General features: G+C 29.2%; 2 protein-coding genes across 15 annotated transcripts in view; one reads left to right on the top strand and one right to left on the bottom strand.

Moving 5' to 3' along the window:
* LOC122521333 (semaphorin-5A) overlaps positions 1 to 10,035 on the top strand; it is a 123,732-nt gene extending 113,697 nt beyond the window's left edge. For all 3 annotated transcript variants that reach the window (XM_043641999.1, XM_043641983.1, XM_043641992.1), the window contains 12 exons: positions 2,659 to 2,866; positions 2,955 to 3,160; positions 3,543 to 3,642; positions 3,799 to 3,998; positions 4,277 to 4,762; positions 4,859 to 5,144; positions 5,219 to 5,585; positions 5,679 to 5,758; positions 5,870 to 6,187; positions 6,851 to 7,256; positions 7,551 to 7,756; positions 7,844 to 10,035. In XM_043641999.1, the coding sequence (XP_043497934.1) occupies positions 2,659 to 2,866; positions 2,955 to 3,160; positions 3,543 to 3,642; positions 3,799 to 3,998; positions 4,277 to 4,762; positions 4,859 to 5,144; positions 5,219 to 5,585; positions 5,679 to 5,758; positions 5,870 to 6,187; positions 6,851 to 7,256; positions 7,551 to 7,756; positions 7,844 to 8,047 (3,067 nt within the window). In that variant the 3' untranslated portion in view covers positions 8,048 to 10,035. The remainder of the gene's footprint in view (positions 1 to 2,658; positions 2,867 to 2,954; positions 3,161 to 3,542; positions 3,643 to 3,798; positions 3,999 to 4,276; positions 4,763 to 4,858; positions 5,145 to 5,218; positions 5,586 to 5,678; positions 5,759 to 5,869; positions 6,188 to 6,850; positions 7,257 to 7,550; positions 7,757 to 7,843) is intronic.
* A 644-nt stretch (positions 10,036 to 10,679) lies between these two features.
* On the bottom strand, positions 10,680 to 26,484 carry LOC122521266 (acidic amino acid decarboxylase GADL1). Of its 12 annotated transcripts, XM_043641883.1 has the most exons (14): positions 26,407 to 26,484; positions 26,089 to 26,331; positions 25,713 to 25,781; positions 25,568 to 25,624; positions 25,054 to 25,268; positions 24,860 to 24,990; positions 24,550 to 24,774; positions 14,961 to 15,145; positions 14,216 to 14,510; positions 13,161 to 13,349; positions 13,012 to 13,076; positions 12,643 to 12,832; positions 11,855 to 12,024; positions 10,680 to 11,089 (listed from the first exon to the last, which is right to left on the bottom strand). In XM_043641883.1, the coding sequence occupies exons 7-14, from the start codon at positions 24,628 to 24,630 to the stop codon at positions 10,843 to 10,845; spliced, it is 1,422 nt and encodes a 473-aa protein (XP_043497818.1). In that variant the 5' UTR covers positions 24,631 to 24,774; positions 24,860 to 24,990; positions 25,054 to 25,268; positions 25,568 to 25,624; positions 25,713 to 25,781; positions 26,089 to 26,331; positions 26,407 to 26,484; the 3' UTR covers positions 10,680 to 10,842. The 12 variants fall into 12 exon arrangements, with proteins under 12 accessions (XP_043497818.1, XP_043497846.1, XP_043497862.1 ...); XM_043641911.1 differs by lacking the exon at positions 26,407 to 26,484 and having other exon boundaries at positions 24,550 to 24,749; positions 26,089 to 26,306; XM_043641927.1 differs by lacking the exon at positions 26,407 to 26,484 and having other exon boundaries at positions 24,860 to 24,937; positions 26,089 to 26,306.
* Positions 26,485 to 26,491: the final 7 nt, after the last annotated feature.

The raw sequence follows: 26,491 nt of genomic DNA, 5'->3' as shown, positions 1-26,491 counted from the left end.
TACTTACGTACACGACTCACTTATCTCCTACGCTTTGTTAACCGTTCAATTGATAATTGAGCGAGAACACGGCGCTTGATCTTTTCTCCAAGGTTTCCTACGATCGATCGATCGATCCAACTAAGAGCACTAATTTAAATATCGTTTAGAAATCTAAGTGTAACATTATATAATACACTTGCATTCGATAATGAATGTCCTTAAGAATGACGATAAGGAAATTAAGATTAACTGTTGTTTAGTGGGTTAGTATTTGGATACATTATTAGTCAATGTTATAAATAAATGATCAATATTTATAATAAAATATCAGCATATATAATGAGTGGTCTGTATTATAAATTAGAAAATTTAATAGAACAAAATATCAGTATTTGTAATAAAATATCAAAATGTAATATAAGTATTTACCTAATTTGTATCAATATGTGATTTTAACATGAACTTAACGTAACCCTAGACCCATTATAAATGCTAACCATCCATTTAAAATACTAACAAATTTTTATTTGTACTAAACATATTATATTAACTTCTTATTTTTCAATATATTGATCAAGAATCTAAAACTGTAGGGTATTCCGGAAGTTGTTAAACTTTACAGGCATATTCCTATCATTATAATAATGAATAAAGTTTGCTTAAACATGAAACATTTTTCAGAAACATTGTTCAGAAACATTTTGTTTTTTAATTATAGTCAGTTAAAGATTCTCCTCTTTTATTCACTTTGAAAATAAAATGCTATTTTATTATTTTTTTTTTTACGTTAATTTGTTCAGAATTAAATACTTATTAAGATTTGTAAATAAACTTCTTTTGTATTCCTGTAATTTTTATTATCTTATCGCAGAAATGTGAAGAATTGACAACTTTTACCCATTTACTAGAATATTTCATAAGGATTTTTTTAAAAGTATTCAGTACAAGTTATTGAACGTAATAATTTTGAATTTCTTATATAAAGTTACATCCAAAATTACATGTTAAGTCTTAAATATAAATAGCGTTCGTATCATTGCAGTACCTTAATGTTTAACTTTAAGACAGTGGTCTTCAAACTTTTTCGGTTCACGAAACCCTCATTAATATAAAAATATTTTATAGAATCCTCTCTCGTAAAAAAATCAGTTTTTGATTGGCTCATATTTTTGCGTGCTGCTCTTTATGCAATTTGAAATGGTAATAAGAAATCTTGATTATAATACTAGTTTCTAAAATGAAATTTTTCAAACACAATAAACGATATTGATACAATGTAATATATTTAAACAACAATTCGTGAATCCGTTGGAAAGATTATGTGGTATTTTAGGATAACCCAAAAAAGTATAAAATCTTGAACTGGTTTAAACTCATGAACCAACTATTTTGGAAGTCATATTTATAGTCATATTTATATCAAAAGAATATACCTGTAAAATAACAGAAACCTTGTAGAACACCTTATAGAAATGATTAGAATTTTCAAGTTACGATATTTGTAAAAGTCATGTCCAGCATTATCTCGATACTTGAATTAATACAAATCGATATCAGCGACATTATAGTGACAATCGTCATAAAATCAGTACAAATTAACCTATCGACACAAGCGAGTCTCCACGCTCGCGTTCACGTTAAGTTGACGGTGACGCTAACGAGCCTGCGTAGCAATTGCAATAAATCGAACGTCGCCTACCGTGCCAGTCACACCTGCGTTGAGATTATGCAGTTAGCATAAATAAATCTTACTTTCGATAGGATTTTTCTTTAACTTGCTGGCCAAGAATGCGTGTTCTTCTAACTCAGATAAAACTAATATAGTATATTAGGTAATTGTAAAACTTCGTGCCCGATTTCCACTAATTTTTGATACGAACTTTTACAATCACCGCGAAAATTGTATTGCCAATGTCATTGATGCATACCAATGCGTTTGTATTTTGATTTTAACCGTAATTTAATTATTTTTTAATTTTATATTTTAATTAATATATACGAAATTCTATTAACCCATTTGCATTTGAACTCTAAATACGCTAATAACTTAACATCGTTTTTTTGCAAAATATTCCATCCTTGAATGCAAATGGGTTTTAAAAAGTTGTTCATCAATAATTGGCTGTACCAAATTTAAAGAAAATATAATTACAGTGTTTGAAAGATATTTGACAGATTATTGTAGTGTTAGTATATGTTGCTATACAATTAGCATAAACTTATACAAATGGCTACACAATTATGCAATACTTATAGATTCATAGGGCTACACGTGGGCGAAAGATCCGCGGCACGGCACGATCTTATTAATTGGCACGCAATTGCCTGGCCGCACTCATATTCCACTTAAATAATAATTACTTGGTGGAACTATCGCGCGGCGGTTGCGCCCACGTAGGCGCCGTTTATGCTTCGTTGCAGCTTCTCTCTCTTTCTCTCTCTCTCTTTCTCTCCCTTTTTCAATCTTTCTCCTTTTCCATCTTTCCTTTCTTTCTTTCATATTTTTCTTGATCTCATTCTGTCGCCGCTCTCGTATTACGTCTACTTATTCAGGTGGATACGGTTAATCGATTTTCTCTTGGAATTCGCTTGATTCTTTTTTCGACTTTTATCAACTCGTTAAAATTTTATGTTTTGGTCAAATCTATTAAACCTTACTAACTTGTACCTTTTCAGAGACAATTTGTACCGCTTAACATTGACATCTTTAACATCTTTGGAACATGCCTCTTGGACGGCACCGGAAGATAAAATTAATACCTGCCAGAACAAAGGCCAAAGCACTGAGGATTGTCACAATTACATCAAAGTACTTCTCAGTAATGGGAAAAGTTTATTTACCTGCGGTACTTACGCCTTCAGTCCTTGGTGTACCTGGAGAGAGGTATAATTCGTTTGAATTTGTAACCTCTTTGGGAATGAACTAATTATTAATAAATAAATGATCGTTTCATTATTTTCCACAAACGAAGATCGAAAATATCACTAGTGTGACGAGCGAAATGTCAGGTGTTGCAATGTGTCCGTATTCACCACGTGCCAACGTCACTGCACTTTTAGCCAGAGGTCCATCGGGTGGACTCTTTGCTGGTGCACCAACTGATTTTTCTGGTTCCGATCCTGCGATCTACAGAACTCTTGCGTCACCTAATCTGAGGACCCATCAGTACGATTCCAGGTAATGAAATTTGTGCTCTTTTGTTCTAATATTTCTCATATAACTTTTTCAATGCTACTTTGTTTATGATCATTATACTTTTGTTCTACGAGCAATCGAACCATAAATACTTTCTCACTGTACTAAAGATTGTTAGTTAATTTATTGTTAATTGAAGTTGTTAATTTATTGTAAAAGTTCAACACCAGACAACTATAATCATCGTAAGTGCATAATAAAGATTTAATACCGGACGACTATAGTCGTCATTTGAACATAATTAAAATCTACCTTTAAACTACAGTTATATAGTCAATATTACTTATTATTCAATTAGTTAATATCAAAAAGATTATATCTAAATGCACCAAATTATTTATCATTGGAATTTTATTGTTTTCAGATGGCTGAACGACCCACAATTCGTTGGTAGTTTCGAAACCGAAGATCATGTATATTTTTTGTTTCGTGAGACCGCAGTGGAATATATCAATTGTGGCAAGGTAAAATCGATTTATCTTTCTTTTCTTTATATTTTGACGTCCATTGTCAAAGACATTATTGCGTGACACGAAGATAATCGTATAATTTGACTCTCAGTACAATTGTGAATAGCATGTCTAAGGATTTAACGAAGCGTTAAATGTTTTTCGTTTCAGAAAATATATTCGAGAATAGCACGGGTTTGCAAAAACGATCGAGGCGGGCAGATCATGATGAAGGACGTCTGGATGAGTTTCAGCAAGGCTCGTTTGAATTGTTCCCTTCCGGGCGAGTTCCCTTTCTATTACGATGAGATCCAGGGTGCTGTCTATCATCCCGAAGAAAGAATAGTTTACGCGACTTTCACAACTCCGATGTACGTTAAAAACGAACGTATAATAATTCTTTACAAAAAAAAAATGAAGAAAATGAAAAAAGAAGTAAACAAAAAATATCATTAAAGTTAATTTTATGTCTGTCCATAATTCGTACGAGGATGAATATGAGGGTAATATTAAATAACTAAATGATGTATCATTCACGTGAAGCTAAGTTTTGTTAATGATCAAAAAAAGATAAGAAATATCGAGCATAAGAGAATAAAACAATGTTCTCATATTTTCTTTTTGTCGTAATAAATCGTCGTTTTTACAGTAACGGCATAGCTGGCTCTGCAATTTGTGCGTTCAACATGTCAAGTATCACAGCAAGTTTCGATGGGCCTTTCAAGCATCAAGAGAACTTAGGGGCTGCTTGGGAAAGGCGACCGGTTTCTCATCACAACAGGGAGCATTGTGCACCACCGACGAACACAACTCCTCATATTATAATTGACAATCAGAGATACCAATTAATGGATGAGGCTGTTCAGAGCTTGACAATGGCGCCATTGCATACCGTAACTTTGGAAAGATTCACACAAATCGCTGTAGATGTGACACCAACTAAATTACATCGTGGAGTGACTGTACTTTATGTTGCCACAACTGAGAGATTGATTAAAAAAATATCTGTACTTCCGAAAACTCTAGAAACTTGCGTAGTTGAAGTTTGGGGTCCGCTTCCATCGATGCCAACAACTTTGCAATTTTTAAAGGATACTCAAAGTTTATATGTTGGCATGGAAATTGGTTTGTTAAGGTAAAACGAAGTTTGATTTGAATTACAGGTTTAACAGGTGTATAATTGATCTTATTTGATATTCATTCGAATTATGTTATGATTGTTATTAATTAGAATACCGGCAGTTCAATGCCACCGTCATCGAAGTCGTCAAGCATGTCTGAACGCACAAGAACCTTATTGCGGTTGGAACGAGCACTTGATGAAGTGTGCCCAAGCACCAAAGCAGAATCATATTGCCACTCACTGGCATCAGGAAGTAACGAAATGTCCGGTACTCACTGATCCAGTCGATGGTGGTTGGAGTGCATGGAGTGCTTGGTCAGCCTGTCAACATGGTACTGGAGATCAGTCGTCTCATGGTCATTCTCATTCACACTCTTACTTTGATCACGAAGAGGTGCATAAACTATACTATCACTTGAGGATTATGTTCAATTCCGGAGACAACTTACGATCTGAATTTATTTCCAGATCACTGATAGTTGTCAATGTCAGACCAGAGAATGCAACAATCCACCTCCGCAACATGGTGGTGCAGGTTGCGTTGGAGCACGCGTCAGAGTTACCAACTGTACTGTCCACGGTGGTTGGACAACATGGTCCGCATGGTCAGCCTGTTCTCAAACTTGCGGCTTCGCCATGAAAACACGTAGACGTAGCTGCACGAATCCTTCTCCAGCTTTTGGTGGTCGAGTTTGCGTAGGACATGATCACGATGACATCGTATGTATCGATCTACCACCTTGTCCTACGCCAGCTAAAATTACACCACCACCTCAGAACGGACAATGGTCTTCTTGGGGTCCATGGAATGCCTGTTCTCGACCGTGCAACGGCGGTAAAACACACATTTTATCTTATTAATTATAATTATCAATCGTCAAACGCAAACTGTTATTAACAATACCTCTCTGATTCTTTTGTTTCATAGGTATTCGAATTAGAAGGAGAACCTGTGACAATCCCTCGCCTAGGAAAGGTGGTGCTGAGTGCATTGGATGTGACTTTCAGGTGAAATATATTAACATACCGTCGACTTTATTAGAATAGATGGATGAATGGATAGTTAAGATGATTGGTTAAAAAAATGAAATGCAGATAATAATGTTGATCCGTACGTAGGTCGAGGAATGCACTCAACAATGCGGTGAGACTAGAAGATACTCAGGCTGGACACCTTGGTTAGCCGTGAACGCATCTATACAAAATGGAAGCGTGGGTTACACTGAAAAGCGCTTTAGATTCAGCTGTCGCGCTCAAACGGACGATCCCTCCAGTGTGAGAGTGCAATTTGCTAAAGAGGAGGAGCGTTATTGTAGAGATGATGGTTCTTGTTTACGAACCAACGGTTATGGAGATAGCGTGGTCGAAAGTGGTTGGAGTGACTGGTCAGCTTGGTACCCTTGCGATCGACCTTGTGGAGGAGGCTCACAACGTAGAGTAAATATCAAAACTTGTTATTTTTAAATCAATATAGTTTGTTTACATGTGTTTGTGTTGTTACGGGACAAGTTCATGAACGCCTAGAATGCAATACGAATTCGTTTTCGAATACAGTAAATAAATTGGGAATTTATATGTTGTAATGTATGTTTTATTTCGTTATGCTTTTAAGGTGTACATAGTTAGGAAGATTTTAAAAGATTTAGAGTAAATATTTGAATAGTTTTTAAAAAGTTAAAATATTTCTTTGTGTATTTTAAAAAAAGAAAAACTAAAGAAATAGTAGAGTTTGTTTAGTCAGATTTAGAAAAGGGCCTATAAGAACCGGGAAAATATAGAGAAATAAAAATTCTGTAATGAAAAGAGAAATGTTTAGATTTATGTGTACAATGTTTATAAAATAAAATTGATAATAAGTATTATAACACACAAAATAATAATAATAATAATAATAATAATAATAATAATAATAATAATAATAATAATAATAATAATAAATATAATATGATAATAGTAGTAAAAGAGTGATGTAAAATGGAATGTAAAATGGAATGTAAAATATATTCTTCATAATCTTCTCTATTACACACCCACACCCACACAACTTGATAACATTTTTAATAAAATATAATATTTTTTTTAATTTTAATGAAAACGCAGAGAAGACAGTGCGAGTCTCCGCCATGCGAAGGAATGAACACGCAGACGAGAGTATGTAATATTCATCCATGCAGAACAACAACTTTCGGAAGTGGGGTAGTAGAAGGACAATGGTCCTGTTGGACGGACTGGTCCGAATGCTCAGCTACTTGTGGTGTAGGTGTTCGTACTAGAACAAGGGAATGCATCGGACCAGAAACCTGTGACGGACCTAGACTGGTCAGAGAGACCTGTGAAATGCCTAGTTGCGAGTCCTTACTTGGTTGGGATACCTGGTCCCGTTGGACCCCCTGCGATAGTGATCGTCAACAACATCGAAAACGTCAATGTCTTCAACATAGTAATGGAATGTGCCAAGGACCTAATCGTGAAACTCGAGATTGTCTTTCGGATTGCACGGACAACGGTGAGTAATTAAATTTTTGAAGGAAACAGTTTACTCGAATTACCTTTAATATTAAACCTACTAACAGTTTATGCATTCTTCTTTATGACCTAACCATTTAGATAACTGGATTTTAATCAATTTGTTGCATTGATTTAAATAATAAATAAAGCAATATATATAATTATAATTACAAAGTCAAATAAAAAAAAAGCAACAGTATTCAATGCAGAACTTTAATTCCAAATATAAAATTGATCATATAATCAGTTATAATACGTTTAGTATTAGAATTAATTTTTATACCAATTCCAGATGTAAACGCGTTACCATCCAGCGTAGAAAGTGCCAGCGTATCGATTGGCGCCATAGTAGGTAGTTGCATCATTGGATTCTTCATTGGACTAGCTTTAACAGCGATTCTTTGTTTCTTTTATTTGAAACGAAGAAAACCACGTGTTCCGGGTAGTCCTCATTACATCAGCAAACAAAATCCTTATGTCACAGTGCCATTAAAAGAGGTATGAAATAAATAATTAAATAATTTTCATCTGTGTCTACATTTGATGTAAAGGATCATTATTAATAAGACTCATTATATTCAATAGGTAAATGCTAAAAGACAGCCCAGTTTCTCTGGCAGCACGAACGGAAATGGTACGCTTCGTGGAAAAACCAATCCAAATGTGAACGGCCTTGGGAGTCCGAAATTATATCCAAAAAGTTTGGAATACGAGTCTGCCACATTGAAACGCAACAGTCATGGTCAACAACATATTCGTGCTGACCTCGATCAAGACAAGTACTATTGAACAAACGATCGACTTTTTTCACATCGTTTTTATAGTATTACTTCACAAGACTTTACAAAATTATGAGAATTATATCATCGAAATAAAAAATATTCATATCTTTTCTTAATCATTGGGTCACTTTGAAAGGGACCAAAAAAAAAACATATCAAGTATTACGTTTTGATACTAGGACGTAAAAAAGCAATTGATGATAAGTGCACTTCGGAGAATATCTACTTAATTAAAGTAATTAAGATACTACGTCTGGGTTAAATAGCATAAGACAACGAGTTTGAACTCGTAATTTTTAACGAAAACCGATGAACCCATAAGAAAAAGCCTAATTTTACAAATCATGTAAACGCCATAGCAGGATAATACGTGATTCGACGATGCATGAAGTGAGAGAAATATTTTTTACGAGAGAATTTACATAGTTTATTTTTATTTCTCATGTAAATACGTACGAAAAAGAAGTATATGTATGTATGAGTGTGAGTGTGATGATTGAACAAATACGTATGCTTTGATTAATATTTGGATTCTATATTTGTACAAAGATTTCGTGCGTTTATAAACACCAATCGAGGCTGAGATTTTGTCAAACGTAAAACAAACAAAAAAAATTGTACATAGATTAACGAATGTTTTCTTTTTTCTTTTCTTCATCATAAAAAGAAAAAATAAATGAATTTTGATACCGAATAACGTAGTGCCATGATGAGTTTGTACATATAGACAGCGTTTTAAATAATAAAATATTATACTTTTATATATGTTACTGTTAAAGTTTCTAATTAAGTTAATTTATTAATTTTCTAGGTATAGCATGAAATAACTAGACTAGGAAAACATATAAAAAATATTTTATTATACATTTTTATTAGTTATTTTACAAAGCAATCGTGACATTTTTAATTGCACAGTATTTTCCCTTTTTAATACAAAGACAGCTTTTCGTTTTACATTTTTGAATCCAGTGATAGCTAGTAAAGCTCTAAATAACTTTCAGAGAAAAATTAATTTTTCAATTCCTTGGATTTGAATTATATTTCATGAACTTCAACAATCAAAAATCCGTTTGTTTCTTTTAAAGTAGATAGAATAGTGTGACTAACAGAACATTTGTTTTTAAAGCACAGTATGAGATAAAAACGGATAACTACAAGCATTATTGCGTAGAGACAAACAAAATTTCAATTTCATACTTCATCTACACTCCTTCCGCGAATTCATATATTATCTAGTTGAAATATGCATATATGCCTTATTTCATAATTTACCTAGTCGATATAGTTATTTCATGTAATACCTATCTATTTCTTAAATTAGCGAATTTCACAAAATAATGGTAACATATATATATATATATATATATATAGACATGCGGATAAAGAAAAAAAACGATTTAGATGTATGTTTGATAGAATTTATATGTATGTATATGTATATTTAAACGTAACTTGAGTCGACATTTTTTCGTTTAAAGTTGCGTTTTGCTATTGACTCATATTGAGTCGCATGCGAGGTTTGTATTACGTTTTAAGAAAATAGTTATTGCGAAAACGATACGCCTTATATTGCCTGCCGTGACTAATCATTTTCGGCGAGAAATATAGCGAATTGGAGTTGTATAACGATTACACTTCAAAAGATTTCATCATATCTAAAATGACTTGTTTTTTTAAAATGACAACAGACTCTTTGTACGATTACAAATAGCTAACGAGAATGTACGCGTGTGTGTGCGTGCAAGTGTGTAAGAGAGAGAAAGAGAAAAAAAAGGGAAAGATATACTATCGTTAGGACTGTTTAAACGATCTTAACGATCTCTATTTTTTACATCGATATTCTTCTAAGCTCTTTTTACGACCATAATGAAGGTAAAATATTAATAACTATTTGTACTCCATACACTTATTTACCCACGCTGCCCCAATCACCCCCTCCCCCTACAAATCCCCGTCGAAACGTTTATGTTAATAAAGACAATATTTCTCTTAAAACTTTTCGTGTTATGAATTGAATTTCTTTCTTTTACATTTCCCAGTAACTATATATAAGTTCAAACTCAGTTCAGACAATAAAATGAAAATTTATCAAACAATAATGAAACCTATTGAATACTTTGGATTATCGGGCGCGGCAACTAAAAGCCATATATCAAAAATAGAAGCATTGTATTGAATGTAGGTACATAAGATGGTGTATCAATATACATATTTAATGTAAGGAAAGACTTAAAAATATCAACTGCACAAGAAGATAAAAGAAAAAAACAAAAATGCATTTAAACTAACTCATAGTAAGAGCTAAACAACAAACATAATTACGAACTATAGAAAATGCAAATGAAAAATCTATTAGTAATTAACGATTTGTACGAATACATTGAAAGTACAAAAATAAAACCAGATAAAAAAGATGAAAAATTATGAAGTTTCTGAAAAGAAATACATATAAAGATGTATTATTAATTGTGAAAAAACGCTTAGAACAATTGAAACAATATGAGAAATTAAAGTATAGGATGAAAATATTAATACAAAATTTTTCAAAATACTTACCTAATAAATAACAACATACTTTTTATTCTAATTTGTTTACACTAATTGGATGATATTATTTTAATAAACAAAATAATTATTCATTTCTAATACCAATATAACGTATTTATTTTTCAAGAAGATAAATGATCCAAAATAAGGTATAAAAATGATAAAAATGAAATTAAAAGAAAAAGTGAAGGATTATAAGAAAATTTGCAACAAAAAAAAAGGACGGAGAGATAAGCCATCAAAAATTTGTCGAATTTAAAAATTTTCTCCGTATCTTTGGAATAATTTAATGGCATAGTCCATAGAAGTATGCGAAGGTGGTGGATGGCAGGTGACAACCATTCGAAAGAAATTCACCAGATTTTTATTAGGCAGGGGGGTGTAGCCAATCATTAAAGTACCATCAAGTACCATTTTTTCTTTTATCGACGTCGTAACTCTGGACAATTTGTCCCACCATTCTTGGGTCTCGCTTTTGTTGCGCATACTAGATGGGATGTACCTAAAAAAAAATAGATTAGGATATAACCTACTTAATTAATTTTTGTTCATTTTAAAGGCTGATAGATTTCTGCATAACTTATAAGATTTATAATTAAATTTGATTAACTAGTAAATTAATTACTAAATAATATTTTATAATATATTGTAATTATATTAACTATATTAATTTATTATAATAGTATAATAATATAATAATTATTAAAAAATATCAATAAATAATAAATATATTTATTTAAAATAAATAAGTTAATTAAATAATCAATATATAAAATCAGAACTGAAACGTTTAAATGTTTGTTAATGCAAAATGAATAATAATGTTTTTCATTTATCAAATGCAATAGTAACGAAGATGTAACGTGACAAATAGCATGACCTTTTTTTATCAATCGCGTTCATATAGCAGCTGATATGAAAATCTTGATATATTTCATAATTCTTAACCGTAGTAAAACATGTTTTAAATAAAAATTGAATTGCTTCGGGGGGGATTAAGTCTACCAATATTTTTTTTGTAGATGTGTCAAAATTATCTAAAGGTCAACTTGGTTTTTTCTTTTAATGTTATATACATTTTTTAACCCATTTTTCTCGATGAATGTAAAGAAAAGATTAATATTCAAAGAATACTTAAATTTAAATATCATTAAGAAAGTTATTTAAATGAATTTAATTTCCTAAATTGGAACTTAATCTCTGTGGATAACAAGAGATTACTATATACATAAATTTGATAAATGAACGACATATTTTAAATATTTACCAAAAGCAGATGTTACTGCACTCGTAGTTAGGCAAAACGAGCCTAAAACCATCTATATATTTTATTCTATCTCTAAAATATTCAGCAGCGGACATTGCTACTTGAACTGATAAATTCAAACCAATTGTACCATGTGCTTTCCACATAAGCCAAAATTTCATAGCATCTACCTGCAAACAATTTTCAACGACTATTGATTACTTTATTAGCCCAACATCCTGACATCTTTACTAATTCTAATCATTATACTGTTCTCGTAAAGTTTATACCGATTTATATTTCTAAAATAAAACTAATTCGTTTCATATTCTTGAGTTTATAAATTTTTTTAAAATATACCCATTTTCCGAACGATCTGGGTGACCAAATATCTTAATAATTGTCTTGCATCTTCGAAGCACAATTTCCATTAATTGTTTAAAATATTTAGAATAATTTGAATAATTAGAGCACCTAGACGTGCACTTTTACCATATATGTAAGGATCCAATAGATATGTTTATTAGTGTAAGTAAATCACATATGACTGACAGAAGAAGGTACTAAAAAAGAAGCTTCGTCTGAAAACATTCCGTTGTCTTAACTTTTTTCTCACCCAAATAAGTCTTTTTTCTATGTTTACAACGTAAAATATCTCATCTGTAACCAAGGTCAATCTACAACTATTTGAATCTATCCTGTAATCGTCTCCAAAAAAAAAAATTTAACCAAACATACTTCTGTCAAAGAAACTGTACATAAATCTTTCTTCAAATCGGCACGAACTTTTCTGGCAATCTAATACAAACCTTTCTACCGCATTGCACGCTCTTGTCACCAGTGTCATAAGAAACGTCGTAAAATTTGTCTTGCTGAAAAAGATACTTCGCACCGGCACAGTTAGTCTCATGCAATGCTTTTTTACCTTTTACTAAGAATATAGAACACTGTAAAGGTACACCAAGCATTTTGTGTGGATTCCAGGAAACTGAATCGGATCTAAAATAAGAATGATCAAATTTGAACTTATTCTCGATTTTGTTTAAGATTTAACTCGATATATAAGTTTTACACTTTAAATTCACCCTTTTGCAAATGAAATTGCAAATCAAAGTGAATTTGACTTGCAAAAACGATAAATTTAAAGTGCAACTTCTATAATAAAAACAATTACGAACAACTCAATCCCACTCAAACGGTCCCGATAACTGTGACAAAGCAGTAAAGTTCCACCTAGGCATGCCTGTTTAAATAATTTCATTAAGATTACAATAGACAAAGCGTAATAGTTTATAAACATTTGTTTTCTCATAGAAATACTACGAACGTCAACATGCATCCAAAGAGACTCGTCCTTGCAAATCTTAGCTATTTCTGGTAGTGGATCGAAAGCACCGAGAACTGTCGTTCCGCATGTTGCATTAACAAAAAATGGCAATTTTTTGTTACTTTTGGCCTCCTTTATTGCATTCCTCAACTCTGTTGGTATCATCTTTCCTAACTCATCAGTCTTGATCTAAGACAAGTAAGAAGAAGATAAAGAAGAAATTAGAGTTAGAGAATTGATCTATTGAAATAACTGCAATGAACCTTTTAACTGTGGATGACGAGTTACTAGTACTTTAAAGACAGTGAAAATAAATTTAAACTTTGATACACCATTTATTATTGTTCTATTTTTTATTGCAAAATATACAAGGTGTTCTAGAGTTAACTAATCAAACTGCGAGAGTGTATTCTACAAGTTGAAATAAATTAAATAAAGTTTTATTAACGCTTTATTAGAAAATTATAGGCAAGTGAAATTAAAACGGGTAACAGCAGATTTCTCGGAAGAATAATACCACATCGAATACTATTTATTAATTCTCATTTCCAATTACAAAATTTGGGTTCTTTTCAGAACTAGGTTATATTTAAATAAATAGAGAATGAGCAATAGAGAGAGACAATTTTCTAACTTTTATAAGATATAGCAGATTCAATTCTCATAATAGTCATCTATGGGACTACAATAATCTATATTCCACCTGACAAAAAAGCTTTTAACCCAAATTTCAGTATGACATTTGAATAAATATGCTTAGCGACCTGCTCATCTGTCCATTAAATTCACTATTACATATTTCCATTTTATTTCTTTATAACTTTATGTTTATAAGTATTTATATATTTTCTTTATATATTATTTGTTTATAACTGCAATAAAGCATTTCCAATCGAATTTCAAATAATATTTTTCTTTTATTTCATTATCCATTTGTAGAATATACTCCTACAGTCTGGTCGCTAATCTCGTGACACCCTATATAGTTGGGATCCTAATTTTTTAATAATCACGTAAAATTTTCATTGTAAATATAAGATGCAATGTACAGGAACCTTGTAAATTTGATCAGTCCCAATACCCAACCAATGAGCTGCCTTCATTATAGAATAATGACCTTCTTCACTGGTAAAACATGCCAAAGGAGGAAAAGCACTGGAACCCTTTTTCTTAATATCCGGTAATATCTTATATCTAGCCATTACCATGGCGTACATGTTAGATATACTACCACCTGGGCATAAAATCCCATCAGCATCCGGTGTTGGTGGATAATCGACAAGCTTCAAACATTCGTTTATTATCTCTTGTTCAATCAACGTAAATACTGGACCCACTTCATACGTGTACCTTAGAAAGATTATTTAACAGACCATTAGAAAATGTTAAGGAACGAATTATTCTACAGAGTTAGGCAACCATCTATTGTTTTTTTACTATTTTTAGATTGCCAATTTTTACCCACGTATAAAATGCAAAAAAAAGAACAGAGAAAGATACTAAATTCATATAAAATGAATAATCTGTATAAATCGACAAACGGATGAATATATATCACAAATGATTGATTCCGTTCTAATCAAAAGTATAATTAATTATATCACGTTATTAATGATTATTAAATGAATCATGACCTTTATTTACGTGATTTTCATTACTTCTCTTATTTATCAATCAATGATTCTTCATTAATTAATAATTACAGATTATTTAATTAATAGGCTGATTTTACATTAAACATAATTTTCAACTTTAAATAAGATTACATTTTGCTAAACCTGTTGATAATACGAAACTTACTGACTCGTATTTAAAACTTCGGTAAGCCAAGAACCAACAAGTCCATATTTATCCACACCGGCAAAAAGTTGATTGTGAAAGTTAGGACTAAAAGTTTTAACAGAATATTTGATTATTTTTCGTATTATAGCCTCGATTTCTTCGGAAGTGGAACCATCATCTTTTAATTTAAATGATAATATTTCCTGAAAATGTACATAGAAATTTAATAAGAAAGATAATTCAATTTGAAAAGAGACAAGAATAAGTAAAAACAAAAATACAATTTATCGAACGACCCAAAAAGTTCAAGCTGATTTATTAACAGAAATTGTCAATATTTAATCGAAATATTTGTAAATATGAGTTTGTCCAGAAAGTACGTGCTGATTTATAAATACAGTAAACCCTAAAAATATTCGAACACTACACTATAATCAATTTTTTTACAGCTTCATATTTCGATTGTTTATAAAGCAGCTCTCCTGGTTATTGTTGTCAATAATAGGTCATCTATTAACCTTGATAAACATATATCATATTTAAAAAAAATATATATTAATATAAAATCATAATATATATATTTAAAAAATTTTATATTTTACATAATAAAAATTATTTAAAAAAATAATTTGCAAAGGCGGACCGGTTACTTCAAGGGCCCTAAACTAATATTGTTTAAAAACCTACCTAAGATTTAATTAGTTACAACGACTAATTCGTCATTTTAGCAAAAAATTATTTTATTTATCCTTTTTTAAATAGGAAAAATTATAGGCAACAGACATTAAAGAATTGTTTTAGTTTATTTGAAACTTTTGAGGATATACTAATAATTGATATTTTATTCAAATTCAATAGTATTGCAAACCAATGATTTAAACTTTATCAGAGTACACAAAAATTTTGTGTAATTTATTTTTTCCTAAATTTTTAATTTAAATTGTTTGAATTTAAATTTATTTACCGTGAAAGGAACTCATTTATTATTACATCCCATAAATACTATAACCTAAATTCGCTCCTGCATTTTTAGCTCAAAAAATATTCGAACAATGTTCATTTATTGTTTATTTAAAGTAATTTAACATTTGAAACAAATATTAATACCTCGTTAGTTTCTAATTTATTTTAAAAACATGTCTTAACACGTTCACGACGGGATTCGAATTTCTGTACCTGTCACACATAGATTTCAAATCCAGGAAACCCATACACCTCAAAAAAAAAAATGTTTTCTCTTTAAGACTTTTAACACTTGGAATGTGTTTATCGGACCCTATAGCATCTTTATCAACTATTTGTTATGGAAAAATGCTTATGCACACCTGTAAATTATCAGTTGCATAATCATATCAATTTGCATAAATAACAAATATAGTTGCTAATAAAGAATATATTATATGTTTTTCACCGATGTGATATTAGAAATATTTTTTTATATAAGCAAAAAATTACAAATTCTACGAATTTCCGCGCTGTAATTTGCTTTAAATTATTAATTGAACCTTTACCTAACGAAATATCTAAAAATTAGCTCTTTTTTTGTCCCCGTTCAATGTTCATCCAGGTTTTTGTACGATAATGCACAACCGTATTTTTAAAGACCTTACACTTTATCCACTATTTTATGTAGTTACAAAAAAATATTATTACGAATAAATATAATATAAAGTAATAAATAAATAATTATATAAAAAAAAAACATTTTTAAACAATGAAATTTTTAACAACAAAAATTTTATAAATAAATATTTATTTTAATTAAAATTAGCTTTGATTTCGAATTTGCTGTTACGTTTTTTAAAAGAATAAAATTAGATTCATAATCAGCGATCCTAAAAAGTCTCAAATATAAATTTTCAGAAAGATTGAATAAATTTTTAATAAAACAGTCCTTTTTGTTAAAATATAAAGTAATATCAGATTCATAATCAGTGACCCCCTAAACCTTCAAATAACAATTTTCAATAAATTTAAACTACATCTTCATATCCATTCTGCGTTTTAGGGATTTGGGACCATTGCTCATCGTGAATACGTTGATCTGTTTGACATATTATTTATAATTTTTTTTTAATATTTAATGTTTATATTTTCCCATTCATTTTTTTGAGTCTTTGTTTTTATTCAGCTATTGAACAAATTTGAGTTTCCTAAATTTTCCTACTCAATTCATCTTATAAATTTTCAATGGGATTAAAATTCAGTGATTATGATTGGAAATGAAGAATTTTAAGGTCGACCAGTTCGTTCTGATTAGCCAATCGCTAGAAAAGTCGATGCAACCATGGACAAATTTGAACTAGGCCGGTACATTGAAAGTAATGATATCAGTAAGGAACTAAAACTCGAACAAAAAATAGTTTTAAACCATTTGGAAAAAGCACAACACGAAATATGCAATAAACTTACTTCATTGTTTCATTAAAATACGAAGAAACGTTTTCCTCGACTCAATATGAAATTATAAAGTTTATCATATTTTAGTATCCAAATATTTTTGAGAGTTACTATATACTACATACTACATTAGATATTTTTAATGTACATATAAATTTTTTTAAATTGAACTAAACTTTTCTTTTTTTATTTTTATTTTTTTATTATTTATTATTATTATTTTTTTATTTTCTTTTTTTTCTTTTTTTATTATTTAATACTTATACATTATATCAGTGGTTCTTGTTCACAACAAATCTGAAGTGTGCACGGCAACATGTTACAAGATTTTTTCATAATCTTATTTTTATTTTTAATTCGATGTTATAAGATTCGATATCTAGTGAGCTTAGAACAAAATATTGTTAGTAATAACTATTTGAAAAAGTTTCTACAAATAAAATATGTATTATTTATTTTTAATAAATCCTTGAAAAAAAAAACTTTTATTTTTTTTACAGGGTGAATTTGCAAAAAATTTGACATAGGACGTTTGAGAAAACCTGAATTCAACAAAAATAACCGAAAATAGAGAAAGCTTGAAAACCACTGCATTAGGTTGCTTTAACAGTTTATACAAATTTTTAAAAAAATTAATAATATATTTAAAAATATAAATTATATACACAATTATAAATCGGCATGAACTTTGGAACCAATAGAAATATGATAATACTCATGGAGTCAAAGATTAATGGTAAAATGCGAAACTGATAAAAAAGTGATGTATTAAGCATAAGTTCAACGAACGTACATGCACATATACACATACACACACAATAATATTATCCATTTTATTGGAACAATCGAATGTTATTACAATACTTCTTTGAAACGTACGATATTCGTTAATCTAAAAATATATCGAGAATATTTCACAATACGAAATCAAAACGAATAAATATTTGATGATTGAAATAGTTATTTGTATTTTTGAAAAGTAATATTTTACTGTAGGAGAAGAAAATATTTTTGATTGAAGAAAAGAACAAACGAGTTTAATAATAATTACTTTTCGATCCAGATACACTATTTTTTATGTGATTTCTTATAAATATTTTAAAAATAGAAAAATTAATGTTCATATTTTATAATCAGTTAACTAGAACTATTGTTGTTATTAATATTGAACTTATCAATAAATTTCATAATAGTATTGTAGCGATTTTGTAATTCATTGAATGATTTTAGGTTTCTGTTGAATGAATGGTTTTTAAAATTAGTAAAATATAAACAAATAAAATTTTATATATTTTTCTAGAAATTAAAAAACACGTAAGATTTGCTATACAAATTGTGAATTTATTGTCAAAAAAAAATTAAGAAACACGATACGGGTAATATATATATCAATGATTTAATATTTAGTACATAAGTAAAAAAAATATTCAGTTATTCTAGAAAAGAAATTCTTCTTGCATTGTTGTGCAGATAAATCAAAGTACAAAATAAAATAAAAATTATACTTATTTCATACTATTTCGAAAAAATTTGCTTTTCGCGCATCGTATTCTCCGTACGTTATCGATGGCAATGAACATATTTATATTTTACAATAATGTTTACAATAAACATAAACGCTGACGAAAAGGTATCACGTTCTAACAATTGAAAAGTTAAAAATAGACCACGCTTTTCTCAGAAAATAATGACATTAAGGCTTAATTCGATCAAAGCTACAAAAAATGTAAATATTTATATTAATTCAAATTTAAAGATAACGATTTCGTACAACAATAATTAGTCATATGATATTTCGTTAGAGTAAAACGCACAATTTTATCTGCAAATAAAAAGAATATTTACTTTTCCGTGCATTATCTACAACAATCCAGTAACACTTCAACAACAAGTTTCACTTCTCAACGATTAAAAAGTTAATAAAAAAAAAGAAAAGAAAAGCAAAAGAATCTACTTATACATATGAGTAAACTGATCTACCTTACACTTTTGAATCTCAACCAAGTCATTATCGTAAATCAACAATTCATATGTTTGCTTTCTTAAAGTAATAAAACTTAATATTTTAAACACAATTACTATCTATTATTTACCTTGAGATCAGTAGGATGACGAAAATTAACTACCGGATGAGCATTAGGATTAAAAACTTTTTCCTCTTTGAGGATCCTTAGAAGATCTTCGAGCAATTTAAGTGTCCCGTTATCATTACTAGCTTCAGACATTGTGAAAGTCGTACTGAGGACTTCGCTCGAGCCAAAAGCCGTTCTTACCATGGGATTTAGTATGTAGTAGTATTTATATGTGTAAGTAAGTACGTACACTTATTTGTAAACATGAGACAGACGAAGGAGCTACTAAAAAAGAAAGAGAGAGAGAGAGAATAAATGTTCGTATCATTGAAATGCGTGCGCAAGAAACAGCCTAATCAAATGAATTCACTCTGTCATCCTTCAATTTGTTTTCTCTTTTACTTCTGATTTTTTTTGTTTTATCTAACTCAATTGTTTATATTACTATAAAGATAAGAACATATCTGATCGGATTAAAACAAATCAAGGTAATTCAAATAATTCTAAATGTTTAATTTATTTTTTCGAATTATTCTTGATATTGATAAATTTGCATTGTTATTTTTTTATTTTCATTTATTTATTTTATAATAATTATTATTATTATTACTATTATTATTAGATGGTAAACGAGATTCCTGCCGCTCTCTATGAATAATGGCAGAGCTGGATAAAATACTATTGGAAATCGTAAATATTAAATAAATCTTTTATTTTACATTATGCATATATTTTTGAAAATAAAATATTGCATTTATTCAATAATCTATATTATTTCAAATAGTATTTAAAATAGAAATTAGTCAAGTATTACCTACTTCTAGGTACTAGTTCCAACGCTGACAAATTTTATCAGTAAAGTCTCATCTTTTGTAATTTAAAGAATTTTTTTGTAGTTTAAAGAATTACGAAAGTATGAAGAGAAAGGTCATTTCTGAAAGAATTTAAGTCTTCAAAGGTTTAATTTCTTGACGATAAAGATATTTATCAATCGATGGAAAATTAATCGCAATAAGACATCCGACAGCTGCTTTGTCACTACTTTAACTTAAAAAAATCTACAGCTGAAAGACATTACTTATTATCAAAAGTTTATAATGACGAAACTTAAAAAACATGCAAAGTGTGTGGAACGCTCTCGAAACGATAATTTTGATCTGAAAATCAAAATATGTCCATAGCAATTGAAATAAATTTTTAAATTCGAGTAAAAGATCATGGTAAGGCAGATTGTCCAGGATGAATCATTTGATATAGTATTTATGATAAAGTCCTGTAAACGAATTTTGAGTTGAACTTACGATATTCTAATAAAAAATTCTTAAAATTAGCTATTTTTCCAAGCGCTAGAGTAGTTTTATCCCTTAAATTTGCTTTTATGCTTGTCAAATATCATATCACGGTTTATAATCAAATTCTTTGGATAAAACAAATAAATTATTTATATCAGTAGGTATTTTGAGTTGATATTATTTACGAAGGGTGACACACCCTTCTCAAGCTAAATAACATCAAAGAATTAAAATGTAAGATATGATACGTCTTCCTTTACTCTCAGCTACCGTTTCTTGTGTGGAAAAATCCAGGTAAAATATTCGAATCATTCGAAATATACATAGTATCTTCAATCATTAAACTATTATTATCGTATATTTAAAATAAAATAAAATAACAATCTTATATATATTTTGTAATACGAATTACTTGGAAATAAAATCAATTGGTTTAGTGTTAAAATTCTATTAATTGATAACATTTTTCTTCGAAAAATTTCATCACCACATTTTATGAATTAAAATAAGAAAATATTTTAGATAAACATAAGCTTTTAAATACTTTAGCAAAAAATTATAGCAAATATACGAAATAATAACGGACTGCATTCTTGTTCGATATCATATATATACTATATGTAAACTTTTTATCCTATTTCTGAAATTTATATATATTTTATCGTAAATAATAATGTCTAAAGTCGCGTGTAGTCTAAATAATTTGATCCAGAAAAAGCCATTTCTGATCGTTTTATTTGTTTTATACTTGAGCAGCTTGGTGTCATCACGGCTGGCTAAGTCAAAACGTTTCTATCGATTATCGCTAATACAAATGACACGCACACACGATAAGAATACTATAGCCACATGCTATCCTATAAATTCTTATAACAAAGAAAATAAAAAGTGATCGATCTTAAAGGCTTACTCACAAAAAAATAGTTAATTGATTTAAATTAAAATCCCTCTTTAAAATATTGGTTTTTATTACAAACTCAGAACTCTCAATTGAGAATAAAATATATTATATTAACAATTTTTTTCTTCATTTTCTTTAACTGTAGTGAATACGTCACGAATCTTTTGTATTTATTCCTGATGCGTATTAATTTGTGTTTGATATTTCTTCTTTCAATGTTTTTTTAATATTTTTTCAATATTTTAAATAGCAATAACTTTTAAACAACTCAATGGATCAAGTTTAAATTTGTACTTTTAGCTTACTATTAAGCATTAAATAAGAAACATTCTCTTTAATTTTTATTCTCTTCTTAACATTTTATGTCAATTAATACCCTTAAATAGACCAAAGCTGTGGTCTTAAATTATAATGACGTAAAACATCATTGCAAACTTATAGGAAGAGAAGATCCTTAAGTTTTGTTTCTTCAATTTGTTCTTTATTATATTTATTTTTAAATATACGTTTATAAAAACAATTCATCGTTTAATTAATTTACACGCCCCAACTATTACGTTTCCATACTATTTGTGTCGTCTTTTTATTTTTATTTCCATATTCCATCAAAAACGATAAGCATATTTTAAAATTTTAACTTACGCGCACACGTAATTCGTCTAAGATAATATTTAAACAAAATAAATGCATGAAAATAATTATTATTTAGCGTCAAAAGTATTAAATTATAATACTATTGGAGACTGTTAGTTTGTAAAATATATAATTTCCTCAATTTTATTTTAATTCGGAATAAAAAGATATTTTAAGGTTATAATTAATTTTCATTTGTTATGTCTAATACTTTAAATACTGTAATTCATCAAAATCGTACTATACACGTAACGAATTGATAATTACTATTAAATAAAAATTTTATTTACGTCTTTGAATTAAATACAATAATATTTTGAGTTTTTTAACAATAAATACAACGACCTGAGCCTTAAGCTTGGAAATTTACAAATTTCAAAGATGTGTCACTCAATCTTACAATATGTTGCCTCTGCTGCAAGTAATTTAGTTTTTTGGTCGAATAAAGCAACTGTAAGATAGGTATAAATATTGTAAGACAAAAATAACCAGTTCAATCTAATAAGATTATATCGAAAACACCAAAAATACTTACATTTCTGTAGCAGAAGTAAAAAAGAACGATAAAGAAAAATAGAAAAATTACAAAATTAATTCAACAATTAATATTTTTTATTTTTTATATCATTACTCTGTCATTACGTATTATATTTGAAAAGTTCAACAATATTGCGGACGCTAGGCGGCGCTGATAACGTGCACGGTCCCTTATACAGTAGCGTACCAAAATAAGCGTGTATCATAATAAAGTATCAAATAATTTCTAACCTCCTCTTTATCTATTACTTTTTATAAACTAAAATACTAATATTTAAATTTATTGTATTACATTATTACTTTAAAAAATACGATAACAATTTATTTATAAACTAAAAATTGATATCACTTTATTTGGAACGTCTGCTTTTGTTTGGTAATTCTCGCACTTTATGACATACGCTATTTTGGCTTTATTGACATGGTTTTAATACGTTACTGGTTTTTGAAACAAGTTTAGAGAGGGGGCACACGACTAATCCATTGACAAACTTCAATTTGATTGGCTGTATCCCACTATCACTCACACGTAGATTCCTGAAATTTTAACGCTCAGAAGGTTAACGTGTGTTAGTTAATTTTTTTCTACACTCGTAAATGAAGTCGACTTTGTAACAACCAGATTCATTTTAGTTACTATAGGGACCACCAGTGGGCGATAGTAGGTAGAATACTGTATTCTTTAATAGTTTGTACCGTTCTTCCATAGTTTGTACCACGAAGCCCAGATAGAAGGAGAACGAACGCAGGGTTATAAATGTATCTACGTATAAGCAGCATGAAAAGATGATCTCTATTGCCACTAGAGAGTGCGTTGATTCGACGGATCAGATTTTTCAAATATATATAGTTGTACCTTTTTAACTTAAGAAAAAAATAGATAACTAAGTTGACGAAGCAAATAAAAAATTATAAACTAAAGAAAATGGAATAATTGGTTATGATATCACAAAGTCAAAAAAAACAATAGCATAAAAAAAATGTCGATAAATCATTCTATATATCTGTAAAAAAATTGTGAAATGGAATCAATTTATCTTTAACTCAATTATTGAGTATAAAAATAAATAATACTGCATGTAAAATGTAATTGCCAGTTACATTAAGCTTAAACAGTAAACCACAAAATCAACAATATAAAATAACCTGTTGAGCTGTAAGATAATTAACCATAATTAACAGAGTAGCTGATCTAATAGCAATAAATATACCTGGTATAAGGTTATAAATTTTATTTAACAGAAATAATATTGTTTGTTGTCTTATAAGCTTTTATAAAATAATAAAATTACGGGCTATTAATCAGTTACGTTAACTTCGCGCTTGTTCGATATTTTTGAGTTAAAAGCTTACGTTGATTCAGGTTCTTGTTGAATAATTTTGCAAGAAAATGATCTCACATAACTATAAAGTAATTAATGATTTAAACCATTAATTCTTTAGTGTGTTCAAGACATCCTAACTTAGGAAGCGATTGTCGTAGAGAAATTTTATCGAGAATTTGATGCATCGTACTACACTTTATAGTTTTTGTTCCAACCACTATTAAAACGTCTTCTTCAAGAAAAAAAAAAAGAAAAATTTTTTTCTTCTTTTTTTTTATCTTCGATGGTTTGCTTCAGAGTTTCATTTTAAACAATCAATCGGTAGTATATTCTCAATAGTAGTAAATATTGTTGTAATATTGTAATTCAAACATTAAAGTTATTTAACAAAACGAAATTATTGGATTTATGATATCAGTTAGTTGTATACATTAAAGATAAACGTACCTTATTACTAATGCGAGTACACTTTTTCTTCACAGCATTAAGTTCAAGTTTTAATCTTTTATTATGTTCATCTACATCCATTTTTGGTTGGTATAATTGATTGGGTAATTTTTTTCTCAATTGTCTACATGCTTCGCATTTATATCTTGCTGCTTATTTTTTATACTTTTCATCAGCTTTCAAAAAAACTGTGCATGTTTCTGAAGGTTTATTAGAATATGAGTACTGTAATTGAAATATAAAGCACAACAAGAAAAACAATTTCGAAGAAACCTTTTTCGTAAGAAAAACTTAATTTTGCAATACATACCTTTGACAGTCAAATCCACTACCACTACACATTTGAGAGCTCTCTAATTCTTTAAGAAATTCCCAAAATTTCGTCATACTAGAAATAACAAAGTCACTTTTTACTGATTGACTAATTTTTACGTTTGTTACCTAAAAAATTATACCGTTAGCGTACATCTGTAGAAAATAAAAAAAATAGAAGAAAGCACTTACAACTACATTTAGAACCTTATCGATTTTTACACGAAATTTGACATCATATAATTTATAATCCAAATGTGTGGACACAGTATCACTCCGGGTGCATCGAGGTGATCATCAACCCAGCTCCATTTCTTTGGTAATTTATGTGTTTCTAAATTCTTAATGAAGTCATCTATCGAAAAATCTGTACGTGACTCTGATAATTCTGCATTTACGCATTCTGCCTATTAAAGATATAAAAACATTAGACGCAAAACAAAGCATTATGCACTTATTTAAACGCACTGATATTTTGTATTGAAATGGCAATCGAAATGTCTTCAATTATTAATGCTCAGAGCAAATAAATTGAATAATGCATTGAAAAAGTCTTCACTTATTAAATTTAGTATCAATTTTGACTAAAAGCTTTAGCTGTTATTAGGAGATAATTTATAGAGATAAATATTTTGAAGTGCATAAATAATTTTGTTACAATATAAAATTTACAGAATTGACTAGAAAAGAAAATTTTGAATCATACTTCTCCAATAATATTTAGTTTAATAATGCCATCTTCTCTTATTAAATTGACTGGCTCCTACAGAGAAATATAAATATTAACTTTTAATAAAATAAAGTTATTAACTTTTTTTATTATAGATTTTTATTTGGTGTAAAAAACAAACCTCCTTAACTACAAATTCCTCACTTGCAGCAACTGCCACACTTTCACATATATTACTGACAGTACTTCCCTGAAAAAAAAGTTTTATTGCAATATTAAAGATTGACTGTTATTACAGAATATTTTAACCCTTCAGTACCCAGGTTATAAGAATTTTTCTCACGCAACAACATTTAACCTATAGTCTGTCACTGCAGTGCAAGTGAGATACTAAAAAGCACCTGGGTACTGAAGAGCTAATGATATTGGAGTAGGTAAAGTTTTCATAAAATCTCTTACAATGTCATTTTCACTCGCTGAAGTTTTTTTATCTAATGTTGGAATAGCATCTCGCTTTAAGATAATATTTTTTTTTTCAGATACAAAAGGTTGCTTACCAGGTATTGTTATTATATCTTTTCTAATTATATATTCTTTTATGTAATTCTATCGAAGTCCAAATTTTGCCTCAATATTTCACTCCATTGCCTTATAATTTGAGTATTTTGCAAACAAAATTTTTATTTTTTACAATTTAATCTTTCTTAAAAACAAGATTTCGAACAATTATTCTTTTCTTGTCAACTTATTTTTACAGGTAAAATCATCCCTGTTCTGTTTTACCGACGTTCGGATACACCCTGCGTATTTTTGATGCCATTATTATCCGCTAACTGGCGGTCGCAGCGATTGATATCAAATTATAAGAAACTTACACATCCTATTTGAGATTTGAAGTATATGCCTTAAAAATGGCGGGAGAATAGTTTGCAAAAGTTTGTGAATTAAGTTTGACGTATT

The sequence above is a fragment of the Polistes fuscatus genome, unplaced genomic scaffold (genome assembly GCF_010416935.1).
Source record: "Polistes fuscatus isolate 324 unplaced genomic scaffold, CU_Pfus_HIC Scaffold1, whole genome shotgun sequence".
Classification (NCBI taxonomy): domain Eukaryota; kingdom Metazoa; phylum Arthropoda; class Insecta; order Hymenoptera; family Vespidae; genus Polistes; species Polistes fuscatus.
The sequence above is the reverse complement of the archived record's forward strand: the minus strand, read 5'-3'. Positions and strand labels throughout refer to the sequence as shown.

Coding starts and splice junctions, on each gene's coding strand:
- LOC122521266 (XM_043641861.1), bottom strand. CDS start 19,618: ATGGTAAGAACGGCTTTTGGCTCGAGCGAAGTCCTCAGTACGACTTTC. Junction 12,833..13,011: donor CGTTTGAGTGGGATTGAGTT/GTTCGTAATTGT, acceptor TTCTTATTTTAG/ATCCGATTCAGTTTCCTGGA. Junction 11,090..11,854: donor TGCAGTAACATCTGCTTTTG/GTAAATATTTAA, acceptor ATTTTTTTTTAG/GTACATCCCATCTAGTATGC.